Source organism: Myxine glutinosa, chromosome 14 (assembly GCF_964187855.1).
Source record: "Myxine glutinosa chromosome 14, kmMyxGlut1.1, whole genome shotgun sequence".
NCBI classification, from domain to species: Eukaryota; Metazoa; Chordata; class Myxini; order Myxiniformes; family Myxinidae; genus Myxine; species Myxine glutinosa.
In genome coordinates, this window is record NC_136274.1 from 87,325,591 (window position 1) to 87,351,386 (window position 25,796).

The window sequence follows — 25,796 nt, forward strand, 5'->3', positions numbered from 1 at the left end:
CATCTTGGTCTTTTCCAAAACGAGTCAGCAGTGCAGTTTAAATGTTTGGATAATCGAAATAACTGCTCAAGACCTTACCCGGTTGAGCTTCACAAGGATACACAAAGGAACATCTTACCGATCATGCCTGTGTTCAATCAACAAAACATTCGTAAATCCATCTGTTTGTCGACTTCATTTCACCGGGAAAGTGAAATTTGGAATTTGTTCCAGGGTGCCGGCCGATAGCTCACCTACTCTTCTCGAAGGGCACCGTGGGATTTTTAACGTCCACCAACTGAAGCGGCAGATGGGACACCTGGGCACGCAAGTTGATGAATCGCCCAGTCCGTAAAACAGCTGGATGACATTTTATAGCTGGGTCGGGATACATACCCAGGTGAGCCTGCTGGTTACCTCGAGGTGAGCCTGCTGGTTACCTCGAGGTGAGCCTGCCATCCAAGGTTGCATCTTAACACACTGTTAACAAGTTAATTAAAAAATGGATGCTCAATTAACAAGCGTTACGCCTAGGTCCCCCGGGGAAGTGATGTGAGTTGACAAAGTGGAAGACGCAGAAAACATGCTATGATATGATATTTCGCTCACAAGGTTCAGACATACATGGAGGCGGCCATCTTGGATTTTTATGTGACGACCCAATTTTCAATAGCGTTCTTCCTTATGCCTAGATACACCCACACACCAAATTAGAAGTTGGTAGTTCGCTTATTTTTCAAGATATTCTGCTCACAACGTTCAGACATACATGGCGGAGGCCATCTTAGACTTTGACGTGGCGACCCAATTTTCAATAGGGTTCTTCCTTATGCGTAGATACACCCACACACGAGATTATAAGTTGGTACTTCGCTTATTTTTCAAGATATTTCGCTCACAAGGTTCAGACATACATGGAGGCGGCCATCTTGGATTTTTATGTGGCGACCCAATTTTCAATAGCGTTCTTCCTTATGCCTAGATACACCCAAACACCAGATTAGAAGTTGGTAGTTCGCTTATTTTTCAAGATATTCTGCTCACAACGTTCAGACATACATGGCGGAGGCCATCTTAGACTTTGACGTGGCGACCCAATTTTCAATAGGGTTCTTCCTTATGCGTAGATACACCCACACACCAGATTAGAAGTTGGTACTTCGCTTATTTTTCAAGATATTTCGCTCACAAGGTTCAGACATATATATGGTGGCGGCCATCTTGGATTTTGACGTGGCGAGCCAATTTTCAATAGGGTTCTTCCTTATGCCGAGATACACCCACACACCAGATTAGAAGTTGGAACTTCGCTTATTTTTCAAGATATTTCGTTCACAAGGTTCAGACATATATATGGTGGTGGCCATCTTGGATTTTGACGTGGCGACCCAATTTTCAATGGCGTTCTTCCTTGTGCCTAGGTACACCCACACACCAGATTAGAAGATGGTACTTTGCTTATTTTTCAAGATATTCAGCTCACAAGGTTCAGACATACATGGCATCAGTTTTTGTCATCCTTTTTGTCATCATCATCCCTATTGATTCTTGTCTTGTCTTGTCTTTTTGATTCTTGTCTTATATATATGCCGTATATCGCTGCTGTTTGTTTTCTTGATTCTTGTCTTTTTGCAATTGTTGTTTTCATGTATTGTTATGCATTATGTTTTCCACTCTGTCAAAGCGCCTTTGGGCTTCTGGAAAAGCGCTATACAAAATAAATGAATTATTATTATTATTATTATTATTATCAGACATACATGGCGGCGGCCATCTTGGATTTTGACGTGGGTTGCACCCACACATCAAATTCGAATGCGGTCCTTCGCTTACGCACGCACGCATGCACACACGCACACCCGCACGCATGGACGGATGGACGGACACACGGACGGACGGACACACGGACGGAGGGGAAAACCATAGTCCCCCTTTCGCTCCGCGGTGCGACGGGGGACAAAAAGGCAATGTCGGGATGACAAACTACAGTCTAAAAAAGGTCCTAAACAACATAGGGATGATGTTGGTTTAGAGAGTAGCTGACAGTAATTGCCATCACATAACAATCCCAGTGCCGTGTATATTGAGAGTCTGGCCAACTGAAATACTGGCGCCATGTTGCATACCTAACTTCGTGCCCTGGCACTGCGAGATGTATGTCAGCTGTGGCAATCCTGTAGTTCTGTGACGAGGGAATCGATGTTATTACTGTTTGGTCGCAGATTTAATGAGGAACAACTAATTCAAGTTAAAGTGACGTGTTTGTTATTGGAATAATAAAATCTGCAAGCGGCGTCATTTATTCACACGAATTGTTTGCCTGTCGCGGCACACGATTTATTGTCAGCTGCATACAGCATACTGATACATTTTATTTCTCTTGGCATGAAATTGTAATTTGATAAAATGGAGCTTGTCTACTCGTTTTCATCTATTATCTGGAAACGTAACATACAATATTCCCATAATGCTACGAAAGTACAATGTCTATTATTTTATTCATTAAATATTATTTTATTCATTAGCTTGGGTTCACAAATGTTGTTATACTTTCGTTTTCAAAGTTGTTATACTTTCGTTTTACGTTTTCAAAGAACACTTTACTCAGGAAACTGACACAAACAGTGACAAATATTGCGTCATAAACAAGTATTTCCTGATATATAAGCATATATAAACAGTGCATGTTACAGGGAATATGTATAATAAGTGATTATGTATAATACCTGATTTTCAGTTATTATACATAATCCCTTGTATATATATATATATATATATATATACACACACTGCATATGCACACGAAAAATGTTACAGGGAATATGTATAATATATATATATATATATATATATGGTTGACAAAATAAATGTTAAGCTCACCAGAGACCTAATACACACGTGTCATGTCACTTTTGATTTGAAACCAATATATATTAAGCGATTTCACTTACTGAACATAAATATGAGTAAGGTGATGGATTCCATCCAACTCGGCGTATTTTAACCACCCAAATAGCACTTCGTTCCTTGTCTCGAGGACGAGGAAATCTGTGCATTATACGACCTTGTCCTGGTCTAACAGAACATCACCAAGCGGCACAACACACCATGTTGGTTGATTTTATTGAAATATTACTCAAATGAAATATGCAACGATACGAAGCAATGGCACGGAATGGGTGCAGCGGGAAAGCTGCTCGGCTGAGGTGGGATGCAAAATGACGCCTGTAAACCACGTGACGCGGGCTCGACCAATCACGGCGGTAGTTGAGCAGACCAAAGGCTGGCCAGACTCTGTTAATATACGGCACTGAACAATCCCTACATCACTGCCTCATTTACACTTCATCAATCATTGCTTCAAGCTTCTACAAACATTTCACTGGTTACCACAGTACTTGATTACTCCTGTAGTGCAGCCACGTACTGAGACTGTACAAATTAGCAGCCCGAGTACAATGTTATATTATCAGTACATGATCCTCAACTTCTTACAAACTGCATGGACAATGGACATCTCTAATAACAGCATTCCAAAATTATCTCCATTTGTGATTGGTTACTCCAAGTTGATAAAAAGAAAAGTAGGAAAGACAAATAAAGTTGCAAGAAGTCCCTGAAATTATATAGGAGCTTCTTATACTTATGCATAAATGAACTACAGGAGCTTCTCATACTTTTAGCTCAGCCTAGCCCTAGACAATTGTCTGGAGGCAGTGATGTAGGATTGTTATGTGATGGCAATACTGTCAGCTACTCTCCAAACCAACATCATCCCTATCTTGTTTAGGACCTTGTTTAGACTGTAGTTTGTCATCCCTACATTGCCTTTTTAATTTAGCATAATTTTTTTTTATTCAGTTGTTTCTGTATTTTTTTTTACAATGTGGAATAACACAATGTACATGGTACTCAGAGGATACCCAATCTTGGAGCAAAAGTGTCAAGATATCTTAGTCGGCAATGTCAAACACTGCACTTGTTCCTATATTGTCTTACGTAACCCTGACTGTATCTTGCAGCTCTGTCTTGTTGCTCGTTTCTCAAAGAGTAATGTCTTCATCCAGCCTCATGCCACACAAGGACATGCACTTTAAAATGCCAAAATAACTGGGGTGGTTTGAAGGTTTCCCTCTAACCAATAGGGTGGGGACAGAGGGGAGGGGCGGAGCCTCTCGAGAGGTATTTATACACGGCCGGACGTGAAAGATACTCTCGTGGGTTTTACTGTTTTGTTCACTTGAAGTGTCAATACAACTTATTATACACTCGGAATGCAAATGTCCTCGATAAACTACGATGAGAGTACGAAAAGATACTCTAACCTTGGTTTTGTATCAGTGGGTGGGGCCGACGTTTTTTTTATCCGCGTCATCCCGACGTTAGTACGTCGAGTCGACAGTGCCAGCACACTGATAATAATAGTTTTGTAAAATTAACTTCAATGAAGAACTTTATCAAGACAAGATATAAGTATTTATCTGTGGTATCCAAATCCTGGTTCTGAGACATCAGAAGACCTCAGAAATACTTGAGTAGATTCTCACCTTGGTAATACTAACAAAATACAGTCACCATAAATCATCAGAAAGATGTCAGTCAAGCACACTGTACACGTGACACGCTTTCTTATCTGCGCATGCGCACAGCAAGGTTTTGGGTTGATCGAGTAATAATATAATAATAATAATGCATTTATTTTATATAGCGCTTTTCAGGAAGCCCAAAGACGCTTTGACAGAGTGCAAAACATAGTGCATAGCAAAACATAAAGACAATTGCAAAAAAAAGAAGAATCAATAGGGAAATATTCAAAGCACAAAGGAGGGAGAAGGAGAGGAGATAGTCAGGGGTTAGATGCTGTGGGTTAAATGTTGAATGCAGTGTTGAACAGGTGGGTCTTGAATGATGTTTTGAATGTGGTGAGTGAGGAGGAGTCTCTGATGGTGTGAGGTAGCGAGTTCCAGAGGGTGGGAGCAGCGATGGAGAAGGCCCTGTCCCCCCAGGATCTAAATTTGGTTCGGATGGGGGGGGGGGGGGGGGGTCAGGAGGTTGGTACCAGCAGAGCGGAGGTTGCGGGTGGGAGTGTGTCTGGAGAGGAGGTCAGCCAGGTAGGATGGGGCCAGGTTATGGAGGGCTTTGTAGGTCAAGAGGAGGATTTTGTACTGGATTCTCTGGGAGATGGGGAGCCAGTGAAGCTTGTAAAGGACGGGGGTGATGTGGTCACGGGTCCGGGAATGGGTGAGTAGACGGGCAGCGGAGTTCTGAATGTATTGGAGTTTATTGGTGATTGTTGAGGGTGAACCATAAAGGAGGCTATTGCAGTAGTCCAGACGGGAAGTGATGAAGGCGTGGATGAGGGTTTCTGCAGCCACGGAGGAGAGGGATGGACGGAGACGGGCGATGTTTTTCAGGTGAAAGAAGTCTGTCTTTGTGATCTGTTTAGTGTATTTGTCGAAGGAGAGGGTTTGGTCAAAGATGATGCCAAGATTCCGGATGTGAGGGGAGGTGGATACTGGGAAACCGTCGATGTTGAGGGCAAAGTTATGGGTGGACTTGGTGAGCGTTTTTGGGCCAATGATGATTATTTCAGATTTATCACAGTTAAGTTTGAGGAAGTTGATTTGAAGCCAGGATTTTATTTCAGTGATGCAGTTTGTCAGGATAGAGTGGGTGGCGGTGGAGATGGACTTGGTGGAGATGAAAAGCTGGATGTCATCGGCGAAGCAGTGGAATTGGAGACCATGACGGCGGATTAAGTAACCGAGGGGGGACAGGTAAAGGATGAAGAGGAGGGGGCCAAGAACTGAACCTTGGGGGACACCTTGGGGGAGGGGAGCAGTGGGGGATTTGCAGTTATTGATGGAGATGAACTGACGTCTGTCATAGAGGTATGATTTAATCCAAGAGAGGGCAGTGCCGGTAATGTTAAAGGTGGTTTCAAGTCGGGTGAGGAGGATGGTGTGATCGATGGTGTCAAAGGCGGCGCTGAGGTCGAGGAGGATGAGAATGTTGAGGTTGCCAGCGTCAGAGGAGAGGAGAAGGTCGTTGGTGATTTTGAGAGCAGTTTCAGTACTGTGGTTGGAGCGGAATCCGGATTGGAATGTTTCATATAGGTTATTGGCAGAGAGGTGATGTTTGAGTTGAGTGGCTACAGCGCATTCCAAAACCTTTGACAGAAAGGGTAGGTTGGAGATGGGTCTGAAGTTATTTAGGGTGTCAGGGTTTAGTCCAGGTTTTTTCAGAATGGGGGTAACAGCAGCAATTTTGAGGGATGGTGGGACGATGCCTGTAGACAGGGAGGAGTTTATTGTTGCAATGATAAGTGGAGAGAGAGCAGGAAGGGAGGCCTTGACAAAGCTGGAGGGGATGGGGTCAAGAGTGCAGGTGGCAGTTTTCATTCCGATGAGGAGTTCAGAGAGGTCAGTAGGGGAGACTGGGGAGAATTGAGACAGGGGATGGCAGGACAAGGGGGGGCAGGTGGTTTGAGGGGGAGCGGGTGCGGCGGTGGTCAAGCTGTTGTAGATGTTTTCAATTTTGCGTTGGAAGAATGAAAGGAAGGAGATGCAGTTGTCTATTGTGAATGACTGGGTGGTGGTGTTCAGGGGGCTGAGGAGTTTGTTTATTGTAGAGAAGAGTGCTTTTGGGTTTCCGGAGCCACAGTGGATAATTTGAGAGTAGTAGGCAGAGCGGGCGCGGGAGAGGGCATCTTTATAGTGTTGTATGTGGTCCTTGTAGGCCTGGGAGTGAACTGTGAGACCTGTTTTATTGCGGAGTCTTTCAAGTTGGCGAGCACGAGTTTTCATCAGGCGGAGTTCAGGGGTAAACCAGGGAGCAGAATGGGTGAAAGAAACTGTTTTGGTTTTTATAGGCGCAAGTTGGTCAAGGCAGGAGGAGAGAGTGTGGTTGTAGTAGTCAGTGAGGTCAGAAGGGGTGTGGAGGTCAACGAAGGGAGAAGTGGACATTTTTTCAGAGAGGGTCGATGAGAATGAGGCAGGTGAAAGAGCGTTTAGCTTACGGAAGTTGATAGTGCGATAATGCCTTGGTGCTGGGGTGGGGATGTTGATGGTCAGAGTGATGGCTAGGTGGTCAGAGAGAGTGAGGTCGGAGCCAGAGAGATGGTGCAAAATTAGTCCAGTAGAGCAGACAAGGTCCAAAATGTGACCACGGTTATGGGTAGGCGTGGGGAAGGGCGTGGCCTTCCCAAACTACGATGGCGCCGGTTGAGCACGAGAGAATACGCTTTCAGAGAGTATCTGTAAATATTTAACTGGAGAAATAAACTGGAGAAACAAATTATAACAAAGGATTCTGCACCAAGTAAAACTCCAGTCATTGCCATTGAGAGAGGCCCAGCTCAGAAATACACCGTCTGAATAATTATTATAATATTTGAGTCGATGATGTTCTACTGATTTTCGAATGTTGTAGTACAAACTTTATAGACGTGCTCACCAGTGGTGTCCTGAGGGTGTCTGGCATAATTTTTAATTTAAAAAAACAAAACAATTGTTCCCCCGTGTGGAAGAAAATTATAATATTTGCGTACTTAATTTGTGTGATTGAGTGGATTTTTCTTGAGCATCAACCGCTTGCTGCAAACACTTGCGTTTTAATTGCTTGCTTAAGCTTCCTTAATACAAAAAGTAATCAGCTTTAATTGTGTTCTATTGAAGCACGGTGCTACGCGCGCTACTTGCTTACCAAGGAGGAAGCGGACAACGCGGAAAATCAAGAGTCTTTATTGAAAGAGCCCTACTGTAGCACTCGAGTGCTCGGGGCTGCGCGCCCCGTATATATCCCGAGGCCACGCCTACCCCTCGGGCGTGGCCGACGCCCACTTGGTGCGCGGAATGATGCCATCACGCCAGTGAGCTTTCGTGTCCGCCACACTATATAATTTACCAGTTCAAACTACATTTTACTGAGAGCTTTGGACTGACAGGTCGTAAATTAGGCTGGAGGCAAGGCTGCAGGCAAACGGTTGTCGGGACGACCTGTCTGCTCGAACTGTGAGGCCTTATCACTTTCAGAGCTTCGCAATTTTTTTTTTTTTTTGGATACAAGATCGAGGCTCATGAAAGAGCTAACATTAATCACACAAAAAGTCAAACCGACACGTAAAACACAAAAATAAGGGGAGCGGTAGACAAGATGGGGAGAGAGGGGGAAGGACACAAACACAAACGCAACATTTGAGAACAGGGACATCGGGAGAAATGTGGGAGGGGGAGGGCTTGGGGGGAGGTGGGAGAGGTATAAAACATATGAACACTGCAAGGACTTCCAGGAAAGAAGTTGGAATTTCAAAAAAGTGGATCTGGGGTGAATTAGCGGGGGTAGAAAAGATCAAGGTTTTGGACGGGGGAAGATAAGAGATGGTGGTGAACAGTTGTTTTGAAGACCTGGAGGGAGGAGTGGGATTGAAGGGAGTGGGGGAGTTTGTTCCAGAGGCGGGAGAAAAGGGATCGAAAAGGGATCGGAAATTAAATGGACAAGTACAAAAGAATAGTTTTTTAATTAAATATTGTAGGACAAATACATATACTTTGTATTGAACAAATAAGTGGTGCATTCATAATTCAATACATCGTTATAAGTTTGGGAAAAAGTTTCCCGCAGTTGTAACTCTTGAAAACATTATCATCAGTTATGAAGGTCGAATCCCCGTTGCATGACGTACCTAACCAACAATTAAAGTTTCATAAGCATTCTTTGTTCTCCAAAAGATTTTCATATTTCTTTTCATGATTTTAAGTTTAACTACACATAATCCATATGATTCAACTTATATACAACAAATTTCTCTACTTAGTTAGGAATATGAGCAAGTGTATTGTAGTTCTGAAACTATATTGCAAGGTGTCAGCATTTGTAACTGATTAAAACATTTTCTCCTTTCGAGAATAAATAATTGCCTGCCAACTCAGGAGGAGTTCCCTGTTTAAATGGAAATCACACAATTTCTCTTGGAGGCTTACACAACTGTGGGCTAATGCTCTATTAATTCGATACAAGTTATGGGAATGCTCTGAGACAAAATGGGAAATGCATTAAGATATGACTGCAGCTTCACAATAACTGAGAACTGAACTTTTGTAACTCGCTCCCCCAAAGCTGGAGATTGGGATAAACCAGATGGCCTCCGTCACGGAATAGAGTTGTTATCTTATAGAGCAGTATACCCGGTTTGGACTGAATTGTAAGACGAGCCGGATTCTTTGTGTGACATTTATGGCCGAGTTAAGAGATAACGACCATGTAAAGACCTGCAGTACCATGGATGGATCCAACAGATGGCGCTGAGAGACCACAAAATGCTGCTGCCTTCATTGTTAATTTGTAAAAGTTTCTTGAATCTCTTGCAACTTTTCTTATCTCATTCCCCCATCCCCCGATCTAAGCTCATCCCTCTCTCTCTCTCCTCCCCTCAGCCCCCACTCCATTGTCCTTGTTCTTCACAAAACTATAAGAAGACTGTGCTGCACAAATGCTTTCGGATTTTTGCTTCGGAATTGTTGTGTGTGTGTATGTGTGTGTGTGTGTGTGTGTGTGTGTGTGTGTGTGTGTGTGTGTGTGTGTGTGTGTGTGTGTGTGTGTGTGTGTGTGTGTGTTCTTCTTGGATCTGGATCCGTGCCAAGTGGTTTTCTGTATTCCCTTTTTCTTTTTTTGTATCCAAGATCGAGGCTCGTGAAAGAGCGAACATTAATCACACAGAAAGACAAACCGACACATAAAACATATAACATCGGGAGCGGTAGACAAGATGGGGAGAGAGGGGGAAGGACACAAACACAACATTTGAGAGCAGGGACCGAGAGACATGGAGACATTGAGAGATCTGAGAGAGGGCGAGGGCTTTGGAGGGGGAGGGGCATGGGAAGGGGGGGGGGGGTGGGAGAGGTATAAAACATATGGACACTGCCAGGACTTCCAGGAAAGAAGTTGGAATTTCAAACAAGGTGGATCTGGGGTGAATTAGCGGGGGTAGAAAAGATCAAGGTTTTGGATGGGGGAAGATAAGAGATGGTGGTGAACAGCTGTTTTAAAGACCTGGAGGGAGGAGTGGGATTGAAGGGAGTGAGGGAGTTTGTTCCAGAGGCGGGAGAAAAGAGGAATGAAAGAGTGAAGGTGAGCAGAGAGCCGAGATTTCGGCAGTTTAACCATCAGAGGGTTGCTGGCAGATCTTGTGCGACCTGTAGGAATATTTGGGGGACAGAGCACAGAGAGAGCTGGGGGTGCAAGGCCGGAGAGGAGTCGGTAGAAGACAGAAAGACCACCTACCTGCCTGCGGTATATCTTCCTTCTAACCCAAGTGAGATCCTCCACACTAATTAAAAAAATCAGTCAATCATCTTCTGAGGAGTTTGGACAATTTAATTCTTGAGTTTTGTCAATTATTCGAGGCTAAATTAAATTAGTTCCTCAACACCCGCCACCCCCTGCTTCCACCTCCTTTTCCCAAATCCCCAAACCCAGTAGCCATAGGTAATACTATGGGGCAGAGACATAAGGAAACTAGGATCTTAATATTTAAATATCAATGAATTGACCATTGACCACTCCAGGCGATGCCGTATGCCAAAACAGAGTGATTTGGGTCATCGGGGACTTTTGGGTGATTTGGGTCCTCGGGTCTTATTGGGTCATCTGGTTATTTTGGGTCCTTGGGAGTCTTTTGGGTCCTCGGGGGTCTGTTGGGTCAAGTGTTAAAGGGTCTGCCAAGGTCTAAGGGGTCTCAGCAGTCTAAAGGGTTGAAAGGCACATTTGAATAGTGCGTAATTAATTAATAGACATGAAAACGTATGACACACACGCACACACCTCCATTTATAGAAGATTCAATTTGAGTGGATTCCTTGTTCAGGCCGTTCTATACGACGGCATCAGTGATGCGCCGACGTAGCGAATGTGGCGCTGAGAAACTGCGACTCGAGAAGGTTTATTGATCACGTAGTTTGCTTTTACCTTGACCAGCGACAAGAGGGTTCGTGATCACGTGTCCCGTGTGTGGTGTGTAGCACTGGTACCTCGCTATTATTTTATTTTCATAAATGTAACTGAAAAACAAGGCATTTCCCAAGACATGATTGATATTTCTGCTGATATTATTTGATGCAAATGCACCGGGGAGTGGGTCACACTGAGACAAACGCCGACACTGAGACAAATGTGTCTCGCGGCTCCGCCCCCATCAAGCTGATTGACAGTCATAGCCACGCCTACCCGGGTCCTATTATTTTACATAGGAATGCAGTTTTACGTACTTTTCATGGAATCCTTTCAAGCTTTCAGAATTATAACACCAAAGGATGTTGCAGGAAGTAAACCTCTGTCGAATGGTAGCAGAGTGTGTGACCCCACTCTCCCCCGTGTCTGTGACCCACTCTCCCCCGTGTCTGTGACCCACTCTCCCCCGTGTCTGTGACCCACTCTCCCCCGTGTGTGTGACCCACTCTCCCCCGTGTGTGTGACCCACTCTCCCCCGTGTGTGTGACCCACTCTCCCCCGTGTGTGTGACCCACTCTCCCCCGTGTGTGTGACCCACTCTCCCCCGTGTGTGTGACCCACTCTCCCCCGTGTGTGTGACCCACTCCCCGGTGTAGTGTGCGTGATGTGGGAGGGATGGGGGCGGGGAGGGAGAGGATTTGAGCTCTTGAAATCACATTTTACCTGAGATGTAATTACACATTTCAAACTATTTCCCATGTGCACGCACATGCATTCACATGTTATCAGAAGTAAATACATTGTGTATATGACATCATTTGTGGATCTGATAAATTGCCAGTAACCATTTGGTAAAACAATGTGCAGCATCGAAATGAAGATGTCCAAATGTCACACACGTCCATGCCCGTGGGATTCCCACGGGTGACCCCACTAGTATTTAAATAATATTTAAACAAAACCGTGAAAAACAATCTGGGAAAAGTCCCTGAAGTGAGGATGTGGATTCGGGAAAGAAGGAGAAAGTGTTGAATGAGTATGGAGGAAACGAGAGTTGGAAAGAAGAGTATCGGCTGGAGAGGTGGAAGAAAAAGGACAAAGGGGGTGGGCGAGACAACAAGCACGTGTCCGCGAGGAAAGAAGGAAATAATAAAGATATATATATATATATATTTGTATTTGAAACGTTAGACAAAGGGCAAGATGTTCGTGGGAGGTGAGGGGGAGAAAATAAAATAAAAGAAACAAGTAATACAGCGAAGGAAAGAACTTAAATTGACAAAACACCGACGGGGGGAGGGAAGCCTCAAGTTACCAGGCCGCGCGCGAGGTACGACCCAGAAAACGATTAATTACACACAAGTTTGTACGAATTACAAACCAATACTAACTAGAAACACACAATAACACGTACACAGTAAAATAACCCCGTGTGTGTGACCCACTCTTTGTGTGACCCACCCACAGACAAAGACAAGAATGGGAAAATACTTAAACTTTGATGCCGTGGAGAGCTCGAAGTACGCTTCACTCGCCCGAGGAACCGGAAGCGTAAGGGGAGTGTTGTTGTCCAAAGTGTTGTCCCAAACTGTCACCGATTCTTGCCAAGCTATTCAACATGTGCTTCTCTGCTTCAGTGTTTCCTTCATCATGGAAAGTGGCTTCTGTTGTCCCTGTTTTCAAGGGTACCGGTGAGCATTCTGAACCAAGTAACTATCGCCCCATCAGCCTGCTTCCTGTAATAAGTAAGGTATTTTAATTCTTCATCAATTAACAACTTCTCTGCCATCTGGAGGACAATGAACTTCTCACTGTCAGTATGGCTTTTGCTATTCTCGCTCTACTGGTGATCTGCTATCCTTAATTAGGGATCATATCAACAGGGCATTGAAGCTCAAGGGTGAAGCTCGATTAGTTGCTTTGTATCTCTCAAAAGCCTTTGATAAAGTTTGGCACAAGAGTTTGCTCCACAAGCTTCAGTAATATGGTTTATCTGGAGTGAGTGAATGAATGAATGAATGAATGATCGTTTTGAGGCTTTTCCCCGCTAGAGCAGGGGTTAGCCTTGCGGGCCCCATGACAATCATGGTTCCCTGTTTGAGGCAATGTTTTTATGGCCGGATGCCCTTCCTGACGCCAACCCTTGGTCACCTCTTACGATGCGCAGGGATACGGTGCACCTATTCTAACCAGGGTACTCACCGTGATCATTCATCCCAGCAAGCTGGTACTCAATTTGCCGACCTCGGAAGGATGACAGGCTGAGTCAACCCCCCTGGCGTTAATTCAGCGATCGACCGGGATTCGAACCCAGGATCCTAGGATCCCAAGCCGGCACCCTAACCGCTAAGCCAACACCAGGCTAAGCAATAATATTAATAACAATAATAAAAACTCAGTGGAATGTAGGTTTGAGCTTTTGCATAAAGCAAACTTTACCTGAGGAATGGCTCGAGAACATGACCTCCAGCAATACAGCATCACTGCGTAGTCCTGACCCTCCTCCAGCATCTCATTCATACTGGAATGAATCTGGAGTGATGCCTTCAATCATTTCAGCTTTCCTTACAAATCGCAAGATGAAGGTGGTACTTGAGGGCCAATCTTCTCCCACTTGCTCCATGAATTCTGGTGTTCCACAGAGTTCTGCCCTTGGTCCCACATTGTTCCTTGTTTATATCAATGATCTTCCTGATAATGTTCTGTCTCGGCTACCTATGTATACTGATGATTCCTCACTCGACTGTACATCTGCGGATTCACTCAACACCACTCATAATGAGGTTGGAGTTTCTCTGGACAATGATTTGGAGAATGTGTTGAAGTGGAGGAACGACTGGCTGGTAACCTTCAATGCAAAGAAAACTAAACTGTTGTCCATATCTCGTTTTAGAAACAGGTCTTTCCCTTCTGCGCACATGGGATCTTCAACCCTAACAATCATTGGAGCTTCGTCTTCTTGGTCTGGACATTTATTCGAACCATTTATTCGGTCTGCACATCAATTTGATCTCGCGAGATCTTGGAGACGACGGCAGGGATTTTCGAAGCTCCACATTGTCTCCACGTTTTCAAAGTTAAGTCTGTTCACAATTGTATTTTGTCGAAACTGTATTTATCTTTCGGTGTGTGAACATATAGTGTGCCCCTTGGAAGTTTCTCGGTGTTTATCTTTCATAAATTAGTCGTTTGTTTGCCGCGTCGCGAATGAGGCCTTGCAGCCTCAGGCTTCCCCCGTCAAAGGTTGTTCCTTCCTTCGCTGTTTTGCTAGGTTTTTGGATTTTCCCTTCTCCCCCAAACTTCACCAAACATCTACTCTTTGTCTAACATTGTAACGACCCCCACCCCCCCCCCCCTAAAAAAAAATAAAAAAAATACTTATCTCCCTTTCTCCTCGTGTGCTTTTGTTCCATCGTGCGCCTCTGTCCATGTGCGCTGTCCCGCCCCACCCCCATTATCCCCTTGCCTTCCACCTTCTGCCCTGTTCAAGTGACTCATGGTGTCCCTCTCGGCTCCCTCTCCCCATTGGTATTTTTGTGAATATAAGATTGTTCTTCACGGTTCTGTTTAAATATGTTTAAACTTTCCCCTTCAGTGTTTTATTACAACACGCTGTTTTTCTTCCTATTTAAAAGGCTCCTTTCAATTTCCTCTTCAACTCATTCCATTTCAAAAAAATATTCAATGTCTTATAATTCTTTCTCACTACATGCTCTAAATTCTCATTCATTCCACCCCTCCTCCATCGTTCTGAAACGGATCGCTAACTTGAAAATCACAACAAATCCAATTTGTTATAAATGTTCATCTTTCATTAATCATCCACTTTCTAATCTCCCCTCCAAATGTCCACCCTAGCCCCTCCCCTCCAAATGTCCCCCCTTGCCTCTCCCCTCCGAAACTCCCCCCTTGCCCCTCCCCTCCTAAACTCCCCCTTTGCCCCTCCCCTATAAATCTACCCCCTTGCCCCTCCCCTCCAAATCTCCCCCCTTGCCCCTCCCTTCCAAAACTCCCCCCTTGCCGCTCTACTCCTAAACTCCCCCCTTGCCCTTCCCCTCCTAAACTGCCCCCTTGACCCTCCCATTCAAAATTCCACCCCTACCCCTCCCCTTCAAATCGACCCCCCAACCATCCCTCCCAAATTCTCCCTCCTCCCATCTCCTTCTCAAAGCTGCCTCCTCCCCACTTAGTCTCCCTTCTATCGCATACCTCCACCTCCCCCAACCTTCGACCTTCCTCTGCACCCCCTCAAACAACCCCTCACTGTGCCTCATCCCATCAACATCAAACCTTTCGTCCTCCTCATCCTTCCCTTTCTTGTAACTCTTCTGTAATCTCTGCCACACCGTCAACTGCTCTTCCTACCTCCCCCTCTCATCCTTCATCTGACCCTACCCCTCCCCTCCTCTGTCCTGCACCCGATTCTCCCCCTATCTCCTCATTAACGGTATGGACCTCAAACAACTGGAGCCTTCGCTCAAACCTGATTGATCTCTCCATTCAGGTCGCTTCTGACAATCAAGACTTGATCTGCTTAACAAAAACCTTCCTCCTTCAAGATGTCTCTGATTCCTTAATATCTCTTTCTGGTTACTCCCTCCTCCGGTATGATAGACCTGAGCCTCGTCCTGGTGGTGGGGTGGCTATCTTTATCAAAAACTCTTCCTCACTCTCCTTGCACTGCCCTCTCTCCACCCCACCCCCAGGAGTACCTCTGGCTACGGCTTCCTCTCCGCTCACACCTTTTGTTCTTATGTGTTCTGTACCGTCCTCCAAACAGTGATGACACCATTTACATTTCGCTGTCGGACAACATGGACCAACTTCTATCCACTCATCCAAACTCTCTCTTCCTCATATGTGGCGACTTCAACTGTCATCATGCCAGCTGGCTGGGTGTGGGTTCATCTTTCACCAGCCATGGCACCTCAGCAAAGGACTTCTGCGACTCATTGGGACTGACACAATCTGTCAAATTCCCGACCCAGATCTCAGTCAATGGAGTATCTTCTCTTCTGGACTTGGTTATGACTAACTTCCCTGCAAATGTCTGCTGCTCTTCTTCTGCTCCAATCGGTTCTTCTGATCACGTGCTTGTTAAAGTGGACATTTCTCTGGCCATTCTCAGAGAGCCTCCTCAGCGCCGACAAGTCTGGCACTTCACTCAGGCTGACTGGCACGGTCTGCAAACAGCCATCAATCATCTGGACTGGTCTATCATCTCTACTGCCTCTGACATAAATTCTTCCTGGGAATTCTTCAAAAGCAAACTGCTCTCTCTCATGCACAGATTTATCCCATCTCGTCTTCAGTTGTCTTACCCTTCCTCCCATCCATGGTACACTGAATCTTGTGGTGAGGCAGTTGCCCTGAAACAACTTGCCTTTGCCTCTTGGAAGGCAAATCCAACTGAAGGCAATCTCAGTTCCTTCCACCAAGCTCGGAACAAGTGTGTGTCTACCCTCAGGAGTGCCAGGAAGCACTCTCAAAGACTCAATTGAACTCTCAAACCTGTCTCCTTCCTCCAAATCCTGGTGGCGTCTGGTCAAATCCATTTCTGGTGTTTGTTCCCCCTCCATCCCCTCCCTGACCTCAAATGGCTACACAGTTGACACCGCACGTGACAAAGCCGAATGCCTCAACTCTGTGTTTGCCTCAAAATCTTGCGTCCCAAACCCATCTCTCTCTGTTCCCACCTTTCCCAGTCGAACCCATCTGCTCCTGGACTCTGTGTCCTTCTCTCCTGACAAGGTGGAGAAGTTTCTGTCAAACCACGACTCTGATTCTGCAACTGGACCAGACGGCATCAGCCCACGGGTCCTAAAATCCTGCTCTGCCGCTCTATCTCACCCTCTCTCTGTTCTTTTCACCCTCTCTTTTGCTCAAGGTCATCTGCCAGCATGTTGGAAATCAGCAAACATTACCGCTTTACACAAAAAGGTGCAAAACAGATCCCAGCAACTACAGACCAATCAGCCTTCTCCCAATTATCAGCAAAGTCATGGAATCCATCATTGCTTCAGATATGAAATCTTTCCTCTTCTCCAATGGCTTGATCTCTGATCATCAATTTGGTTTCAGACCTGGTCATTCTACTCTGGACATGTTGCTTCTGCTGTCTCAACAATGGATGGAGGTCCTCAATGCCAAACAGGAAATCAGAGACTTGACATATCACATGCCTTCGATACGGTCTGGCACCCCACTCTGCTCACCAAACTCTCCTCCTATGGTATCCATGGAAATCTCCACCCATGGCTTGCGGACGTCCTCTCTGGTCGAAGGCAACGTGTGGCCCTGAATGGATTTCACTCATCTCCCCTTCCTGTTCTGGCTGGAGTTCCCCAAGGTAGTGTTCTGGGCCCTGTGCTATTTCTGGTCTTCATCAATGATCTCTCCGACTCTCTGGAAAATCCTCTCTATCTCTTTGCTGATGACTCCACTATCTGCCGCTCCATTCCTCATCCCTCAGATCGGCAGTCTACAGCCTCCTCAATCTCTGCAGACCTGGAAAAAAAATCAGACTGGTCAAACAAGTGGAACTTGTCTTTCAATCCTGACAAATTGCACACTCTTACAATGTCTCTCCGAAAGGACCGACTGGAAAACCCCCCCCCATCTACTTTCTCAACAATCCTCTCCAAGAAGTTCTGTCACTCAAGCTTTTGGGTCTCACTATCAGCCATGATCTTTCTTGGGAAAACCACATTTCCAAGCTGGCCTACAAAGCCAGTCGCCGACTGGGCATCCTCCGTCATGCGAAGTCCTTCCTTGGCACACCTGAGCTCCTCACCACATACAAGGCTTTCATCCGCAGCTCAATGGAATACTGTTCCCCCCTCTGGGCTGGTGCTCCTGCCTCACTCCGAGCTCGGCTTCACGCTTTTGAAACCAAAGCTTTCATAATCATTGGAATCTCCTGCGATGAAGTTAACTCCGAGGGCCTTTCATTCACTCACCGCAGGCAGGTTGGTGGTCTTTCTGTCTTCTACCAACTCCTCTCCGGCCTTGCTCCCCCAGCTCTCTGTGTGCTCTGTCCCCCCAATATTCCTTCAGGTCGCACAAGATCTGCGTGCAACCCTCTTATGGTTAAACTGCCAAAATCTAGGCTCTCTGCTCACCTTCACTCTTTCATTCCCCTTTTCTCCCACCTCTGGAACAAACTCCCCCACTCCCTTCAATCCCACTCCTCCCTCCAGGTCTTTAAAACAGCTGTTCATCACCATCTCTTATCTTCCCCCATCCAAAATCTTTATCTTTTCTACCCCCGCTAATTCACCCCAGATACTTTATTTTTTTTATTTTTTTTGATATTCCAACTTCTTTCCTGGAAGTCCTTGCAGTGTTCATATGTTTTATACCTCTCCCACCTCCCCGAAAGCCCTCCCACTCCCACATTTCTCCCGTTGTCCCTGCTCTCAAATGTTGTGTTTGTGTCACTCCCCCTCTCTCCCCATCGTCTGCCGCTCCCCTTATTTTTTGTGTTTTGTGTGTCGGTTTGACTTTTTGTATGATTAATGTTAGCTCTTTCACGAGCCTCGATCTTGCATTAACGGAAAAAAAAAAAAAAAAAAAACCTCCGTTGGGATAAGTACATTGCTAAGAGTGCTTCCATGCGAGTTGGTTGTCTTTATTGATCGCAGAGGTATTTACCTCCTGAGGTCATTTTGTACCTGTATAAGGCAACTATAGAACCCTCATGGAGAAGTGTTGTCACATTTGGGCTGGAGCATCGGCCTGCCACTTATCTTTACTTGATCGGCTCCTGAAATGCATAGTCAACCTGGTTGGTATGGAGATGGGCGCAACTCTTAAACTACTCTCTCACCGTAAGTCGGTCGATTGCCACTCTTGGGTTGTTCTACAGATATTTTCATGGAAAATGTTCCGTTGGACATTCTAACTTAGTTCCTCCCATACGAGTGTTTGGACGTAACACTCGGTTTGCCATCTCCGGTCATCCATACACTACACAGTCATGTGAAAAAGTAAGTACACCCCATGTAAAGTTTTGACTTTTCCAACATATTTGAACATACAGCTATTTGATCTTCATTTCAACAATATTGATAGATAAAGGTGATATAATATAACAAATATCATGAAACATTTACTATTGTAGTCCATTGTATAATTTAAGTAAACAAATGCAAAATTCGCATGTGGAAAAAGTCAGTACACCCCATGAAATGTTTTTTATCTTTTTAATATATGTGGACATATCAATATTTGATCTTCAGTTAAACAGTATCTATAGATAAAGGTGATCTAATTGAACAAAAAACAATGAAAAATTGACTTTGCAATAATTTATTCAACAAAAAATTTACAGAGATGCCATTTCCTTCTGTGGAAAAAGTAAGTACACCCTTGGCTCTAATCGGTGGTATTGCCCCCTTTGGCAGAAACAACCTCAAGTCGGCATTTCTTATAACTGTCTTCCAGTCTCTGACATCGACTGGGAGAAATTTTTGCCCACTCCTCCATGCAGAATTCTTTCAGCTGTGCGATGTTTGAGGGGTTTCTTGCATGCACAGCTCGTTTCAAATCCCCCCACAACATCACGATGGGATTTAGATCTGGGCTTTGACTTGGCCATTCCAGAACCCTCCATTTCTTTCTTTTCAGCCATTCCTTGGTGGATTTACTGGTATGTTTAGGGTCATTGTCATGTTGCAAGGTCCACCTTCGGTTGAGCTTCAACTTTCCGACAGGGGTGTACTTGGGTGGTCCAGAATAATATGAGAAAAAAATTGTAACAACTTTTTAATGTTCTCACCATCCATAATTGTTCCTTTTGTCATAAAAACACTATGTGAAGTTTTAAGGATCTATTTTAATATTTAGAGGTAGCTCAACTAACTTGAAATTTCAGTATATATAGTCTACTAGACGACCCATGACCCGTTGGGTCACTGTCAGTTTGAATAGATATGAGAATAGAACTAAAGCGAACGCTGGACATCATCAGGGAGATTATTTGGGCCAGCAAGCCATAAGGCTCACCTCTCCAGCGTTCTAAATCACTTACCTGTGACACGTGATTTCGGCCCTTATCTCTGATCACGTTTTATTTTTTTAATTTTTTTTAGAAAAAAACACGCGACCCATGGACTACCACGATTTTGTTGTCAGAGGACACTTCTGATGACGATGTTCTTTGTCGACGATCCTCCATTTACATAAACTCACAGGTTCTCTTTCCTCTTCCCTCGACTGAGCGCCACATACAGCTGACCATGCTGGAAGACCGGTTTCTCCAGGTAGACCAGCACATTCTCCATAGTTTGCCCTTGCGCCTTATGGATCGTCATTGCGAAGCAGGATTGTATGGGGAACTGGCAGCGCTGCAAAGGGATATCCTCAGCTTCCGACAGATTTAGTCGGATCCGAGGGAGCATTACAGTTTCGCCTTCAAACGTTGAACTTATGATCCTCGCAACTATAATATTTCGAAGCATGTCCTCAACAATCATGCGCGTCCCGTTGCAAAGTTTCAGAGGGTCCAAGTTCCGCATCAAAATGATAGGGGATCCTTTTTTGAGCTCGAGGTTGTGCGGCGGCATCCCGAGACTTCAACGGAATCTAGGAATTCCGTTGGGAAGTGCGTCGCATCAGTACCCTCAGTCACACTGTTGAACGCAGCATACTCCTTGCTAGCACCAGGGAACCTTGTGATGCATCTTGAATTGATGTTTCGCATCATATCGTTGAGGGGCACTAATATAGACCTTGCTGAAAAAACCTCCATCGGATTGGCGAATGATGGATATATGGTATCGATGCACTCATCGAGCCCACTCGCTGTCAGCAGTATATCCTCTGGCAAATCTATCTCATCATCCGCATTTTCCTCGATTCTATCCTCGCCGATGTCGAGCAAAAATCTTGAAAACTGCCCACTTCCGTCGGTCAGTCGCATATTAGTTCTCAAGTGAAACATTCCAAAGCTCTGCCATAAGTAGGACTTCTTTATGCACGCATTCTCAACGTCAGCATCACACCCTCTTTTCACCACGGGAAGAAGTTGACGGAAATCACCACAGCATATCGTCAAGTTCCCTCCAAAAGGCTCGTCTTTGTCACATACATCACGCAACGTGCGATCCACAGCCTCGAAACTCTCTCTCCTGATCATAGGACACTCATCCCACACGATGAGTTTTGTACTTCGAAAGAGGTCTGCGATAGTGGAATTTTTATCGATGTTGCATACGCCATCTTCCCTCAGTGTCAGAGGGATTTGGAACCTTGAGTGCGCTGTTCTTCCACCAGGCATGAGGGTAGCAGCTATGCCAGATGAGGCCACCGCAAGGGCAACTTCTCCACTCGCTCTCACTTTAGAGAGAATCAGGTTAATAAGAAACGTCTTCCCTGTGCCTCCAGGCGCGTCAATGAAAATCATTGATGACTGATTCGTGCGGATGTTGCTATTCGTGTCCATAGACGTGGGGTGTGATTCGTTGTCCGCGTCCGTAGCGCCGTCGGAGGGTTGATACGACATTCTTCCTGCAAATAGTATTGTGTTTGTGCTATCGTTTTGCCGATCATCAAATGACAAATAAATTACATTGTGAAAATTAAAGATTTCAAATAAACCTATTTAAAGTGTATGCGCATATAAATAATTAAAAAAATCGAAGAAATATCTCTCGGTAATTTCCTGAAACATATTTTACTTCCGGGTAATAATGTTGAATGAAATAACGAAGATATATACTGTATGCCTGTTATTTTAGGCGGTGTATTTTCGTATATCAACGTGGCGCGATTTTTAAAATATATCTCTGCAATTTCCCGTGTGTGCGTGAATGTTCTCAATTATTTCTTTTACCGAGTCTAAAACCATCGATAAAAATGAAATCAGATGGCGACTTAGATTGAAGATAAAGGCGTGAGACAGACTCAATGGCCTTGAAGATACAAGCCTTTCAGAATTCATTTCGTTCTATAAACGGAAACTTTCATCGGATTTTCTTCCCGTTTTTTTTCAACCGAGTCTAAAACTATGTTAGCGACTGTGAAAAATGAAATGATATATCGAATTTGATTTGAAATAAAACTGAGAGAGAGAGCAAGACACCACAGGCCTACAAAACAGGCCTCAAAGCTATGCGAGTTAATAAAATGGTGGATATTACTACTCTCTCAAAGGGGTAAGCCACGCCCCCGGACCGATCGAATGTTACACACAAACACGCAAGATTTCAATTTTATAATTATATAGATACACTATACAGGTGAAATTGGTATGTAACGCAATACACAAATTACACATATAGTACATACAAATTCTAAACACATCTACCAGCTGGTTATTCAGTCTTTTCCAGTTCGGCTCTTCTTGTTGCTGTCAGGGAATGTTTTCCTGTGTTCCTGCACAACCTGCAGCAGGAACTGAAATTGATCTTTATCATCCTCATTCATTCTCTCTTCCTCATATGTGGTGATTACAACTGTCACCATGCCAGTTGGCTGGGTGTGGGTACCTCTCTCACCAGCCATGGCTCTTCAGCAAAGGACTTCTGTGACTCACTGGGACTGACACAATCTGTCAATTTCCCGACCCGGATTTCAGTCAACGGAGTGTCTTCTCTTCTGGACTTGGTTATGACTAACTTCCCTGAAAATGTCTGCTGCTCATCTTCTGCTCCAATCAGCTCTTCTGATCATGTGCTTGTTAAAGTGGACATCTCTCTGACCATTCTCAGAGAGCCTCCTCAGCGTCGACGAGTCTGGCATTTCACTCAGGCCAACTGGCACGGTCTTCAAGCAGCCATCAATCATCTGGACTGGTCTCCCATCTCTACTGCCTCTGGCATAAATTCTTCCTGCGAATTCTTCCAAAGCAAACTGCTCTCTCTCATGCACAGATTTATCCCATCTTGTCTTCTGTTGTCATACCCTTCCTCCCGTCCATGGTACACGGAATCTTGTGGTGAAGCTATTGCCCAGAAACAACTCGCTTTCGTCTCCTGGAAAGCAAATCCAACGGAAGGAAATCTCATTTCCTTTCACAAAGCCCGAAACAAGTGTGTGTCCACCCTCAGGAGAGCCAGGAAACAATATCTCTCCATTCTCAGGACCGAACTCTCTTATCTGTTTCCCTCTTCCAAATCCTGGTGGCGTCTGGTCAAATCTGTTTCTGGTGTTTGTTCCCCCTCCATCCCCTCCCTCACCTCAAATGGCCACATGGCTGACTCCGCACGTGAAAAAGCTGAATGCCTCAACTCTGTGTTTGCCTCTAAATCGTTTTTTTTTTTTTTGTTTTTTTTTGTATACTGAATCGAGGCTCGTGAAAGAGCTGACATTTACTTCACAAACAAATCAACCAGACAAACAAAATATATAAAAAGAGGGAGCGGAAGACAAGAGAATGGGAAGCACACAAACACTTGAGAGCACACAACATTTGAGAGCAGGGAGATGTGTGGGAGGGAGAGGGCTCGGGGGGAGGAGGCGTGGGAAGGGGTGGGGGGGGGGGGGGGGGGGTGGGGAGTGGGAGAAGTATAAAACAAAAGGACACCAAGGACTTCCAGGTCAGAAGTTGGTATTTCAAAAAGTGGAATTGGGGTGAAATTATCGGGGATAGAAAAGATCAAGGTTTTGGATGGGGGAAGATAAGAGATGGTGGTGAACAGCTGTTTTAAAGACATGGAGGGTGGAGTGGGATTGAAGAGAGTGAGGGAGTTTGTTCCAGAGGTGGGAGAAAAGAGGAATGAAGGAGCGAAGGTGAGCAGAGAGTCTTGATTTTGGCAGTTTAACCATAAGAGGGTTGCAGGCAGATCTTGTGCGACCTGTAGGAATATTTGCGGGACAGAGCCCAGAGAGAGCTGGGGGGGCAAGGCCAGAGAGGAGTCGGTAGAAGACGGAAAGACCACCAACCTGCCTGCGGTGAGTGAGTGAAAGGCCCTTGGAGTTAGCTTCATCGCGGGAGATTCCAATGATTCTGAATGCTTTGCTTTCAACAGCGTGAAGATGAGCTAGGTGTGAGGCAGGAGCACCAGCCCAGAGGGGAGAGCAGTATTCCATTGAGCTGCGGATGAAATCTTGTGTCCCAAACCCATCCCTCTCTGTACCCACCATACCCAGTCGTACCCAGCTGCTCCTGGACTCCGTGTCCTTTCCTCCTGACAAGGTGGAAAAGTTTCTGTCAACCCTCGACTCGGATTCTGCAACTGGACCTGATGGCATCAGCCCACGGGTCCTAAAATCCTGTTCTTCCGCTCTTTCACTCCCTCTCTCTGTTCTCTTCACCCTCTCTTTTGCTCAAGGTCATCTTCCATCTGCTTGGAAATCTGCCAACATCACCGCTTTGCACAAAAAAGGTGCAAAAACAGATCCCAGCAACTACAGACCAATCAGCCTTCTCCCAATTATCAGCAAAGTCATGGAATCCATCATTGCTTCAGATATGAAATCTTTCCTCTTCTCCAATGGCTTGATCTCTGATCATCAATTTGGTTTCAGACCTGGACACTCTACTCTGGACATGCTGCTTCTGCTTTCTCAACAATGGATGGAGGTCCTCAATGCCAAACAGGAAATTAGAGCAGTCTCCCTTGACATATCACGTGCCTTCGATACGGTCTGGCACCCCGCTCTGCTCACCAAACTCTCCTCCTTTCGTATCCATGGAAATCTCCACGCATGGCTGGCGGACTTTCTCTCTAGTCGTAGTCAACGTGTGGCCCTGAATGGGTTTCTCTCATCTCCTCTTCCTGTTCAGGCTGGAGTTCCCCAAGGCAGTGTTCTTGGCCCTGTGCTTTTTCTGGTCTTCATCAATGATCTCTCTGACTCTCTTGAAAATCCTCTGTATCTCTTTGCTGATGACTCTACTCTCTGTCGCTCCATTCTTCATCCCTCAGATCGGCAGTCTGCAGCCTCCTCACTCTCTGCAGACCTGGACAAAATCACAGACTGGGCAAACAAGTGGAACATGTCTTTCAATCCTGACAAATCTCACACTCTTACGATGTCTCTCCGAAAAGACCGACTGGACAACCCTCCCATCCATTTTCTGAATAATCCTCTCCAAGAAGTTCTGTCACTCAAGCTTTTGGGTCTCACTATCTGCCATGATCTTTCCTGGGAAAACCACATTTCAAATCTGGCCTCCAAAGCCAGTCGCCGACTGGGCATCCTCCGTCGTGCGAAGTCCTTCCTTGGCACACCTGAGCTCCTCACCACATACAAGGCTTTCATCCGCAGCTCAATGGAATACTGCTCTCCCCTCTGGTCTGGTGCTCCTGCCTCACACCTAGCTCGTCTTCACGCTGTTGAAAGCAAAGCATTCAGAATCATTGGAATCTCCCGCGATGAAGCTAACTCCAAGGGCCTCTCACTCACTCACCGCAGGCAGGTTGGTGGTCTTTCCGTCTTCTACCGACTCCTCTCTGGCCTTGCCCCCCCAGCTCTCTCTGGGCTCTGTCCCGCAAATATTCCTACAGGTCGCACAAGATCTGCCTGCAACCCTCTTATGGTCAAACTGCCAAAATCAAGACTCTCTGCTCACCTTCACTCCTTCATTCCTCTTTTCTCCCGCCTCTGGAACAAACTCCCTCACTCTCTTCAATCCCACTCCACCCTCCAGGTCTTTAAAACAGCTGTTCACCACCATCTCTTATCTTCCCCCATCCAAAACCTTGATCTTTTCTACCCCCACTAATTTCACCCCAATTCCACTTTTTTGAAATACCAACCTCTGTCCTGGAAGTCCTTGGTGTTCCTGTGTTTTATACTTCTCCCTCCCCCCCCCCCCCCCATTCCCACACCTCCTCCCCCCAAGCCCTCTCCCTTCCACACATCTCCCTGCTCTCAAATGTTGTGTTTGTGTGCTTCCCCTTCCCTCCCCATCTTGTTTTCCG

At 45.4% G+C, this 25,796-nt stretch overlaps 2 protein-coding genes across 8 annotated transcripts in view; one reads left to right on the plus strand and one right to left on the minus strand.

Annotated features, from left to right (window-relative positions):
- Positions 1-25,796, minus strand: part of EXOC1 (exocyst complex component 1) — a 262,527-nt gene that overhangs the window by 27,004 nt on the left and 209,727 nt on the right. The window lies entirely within an intron of this gene.
- LOC137439970 (THAP domain-containing protein 2-like) overlaps positions 4,774-25,796 on the plus strand; it is a 234,700-nt gene continuing 213,677 nt past the window's right edge. Inside the window, exon 1 of one of the 2 annotated variants that reach the window (XM_078768591.1) lies at positions 4,774-4,873. In XM_078768591.1, coding sequence (XP_078624717.1) covers positions 4,851-4,873 — 23 coding nt within the window. In that variant the 5' untranslated portion in view covers positions 4,774-4,850. Of the gene's footprint in view, positions 5,394-25,796 lie in introns of both variants that reach the window. The other variant, XM_078768590.1, reaches the window with a different exon arrangement.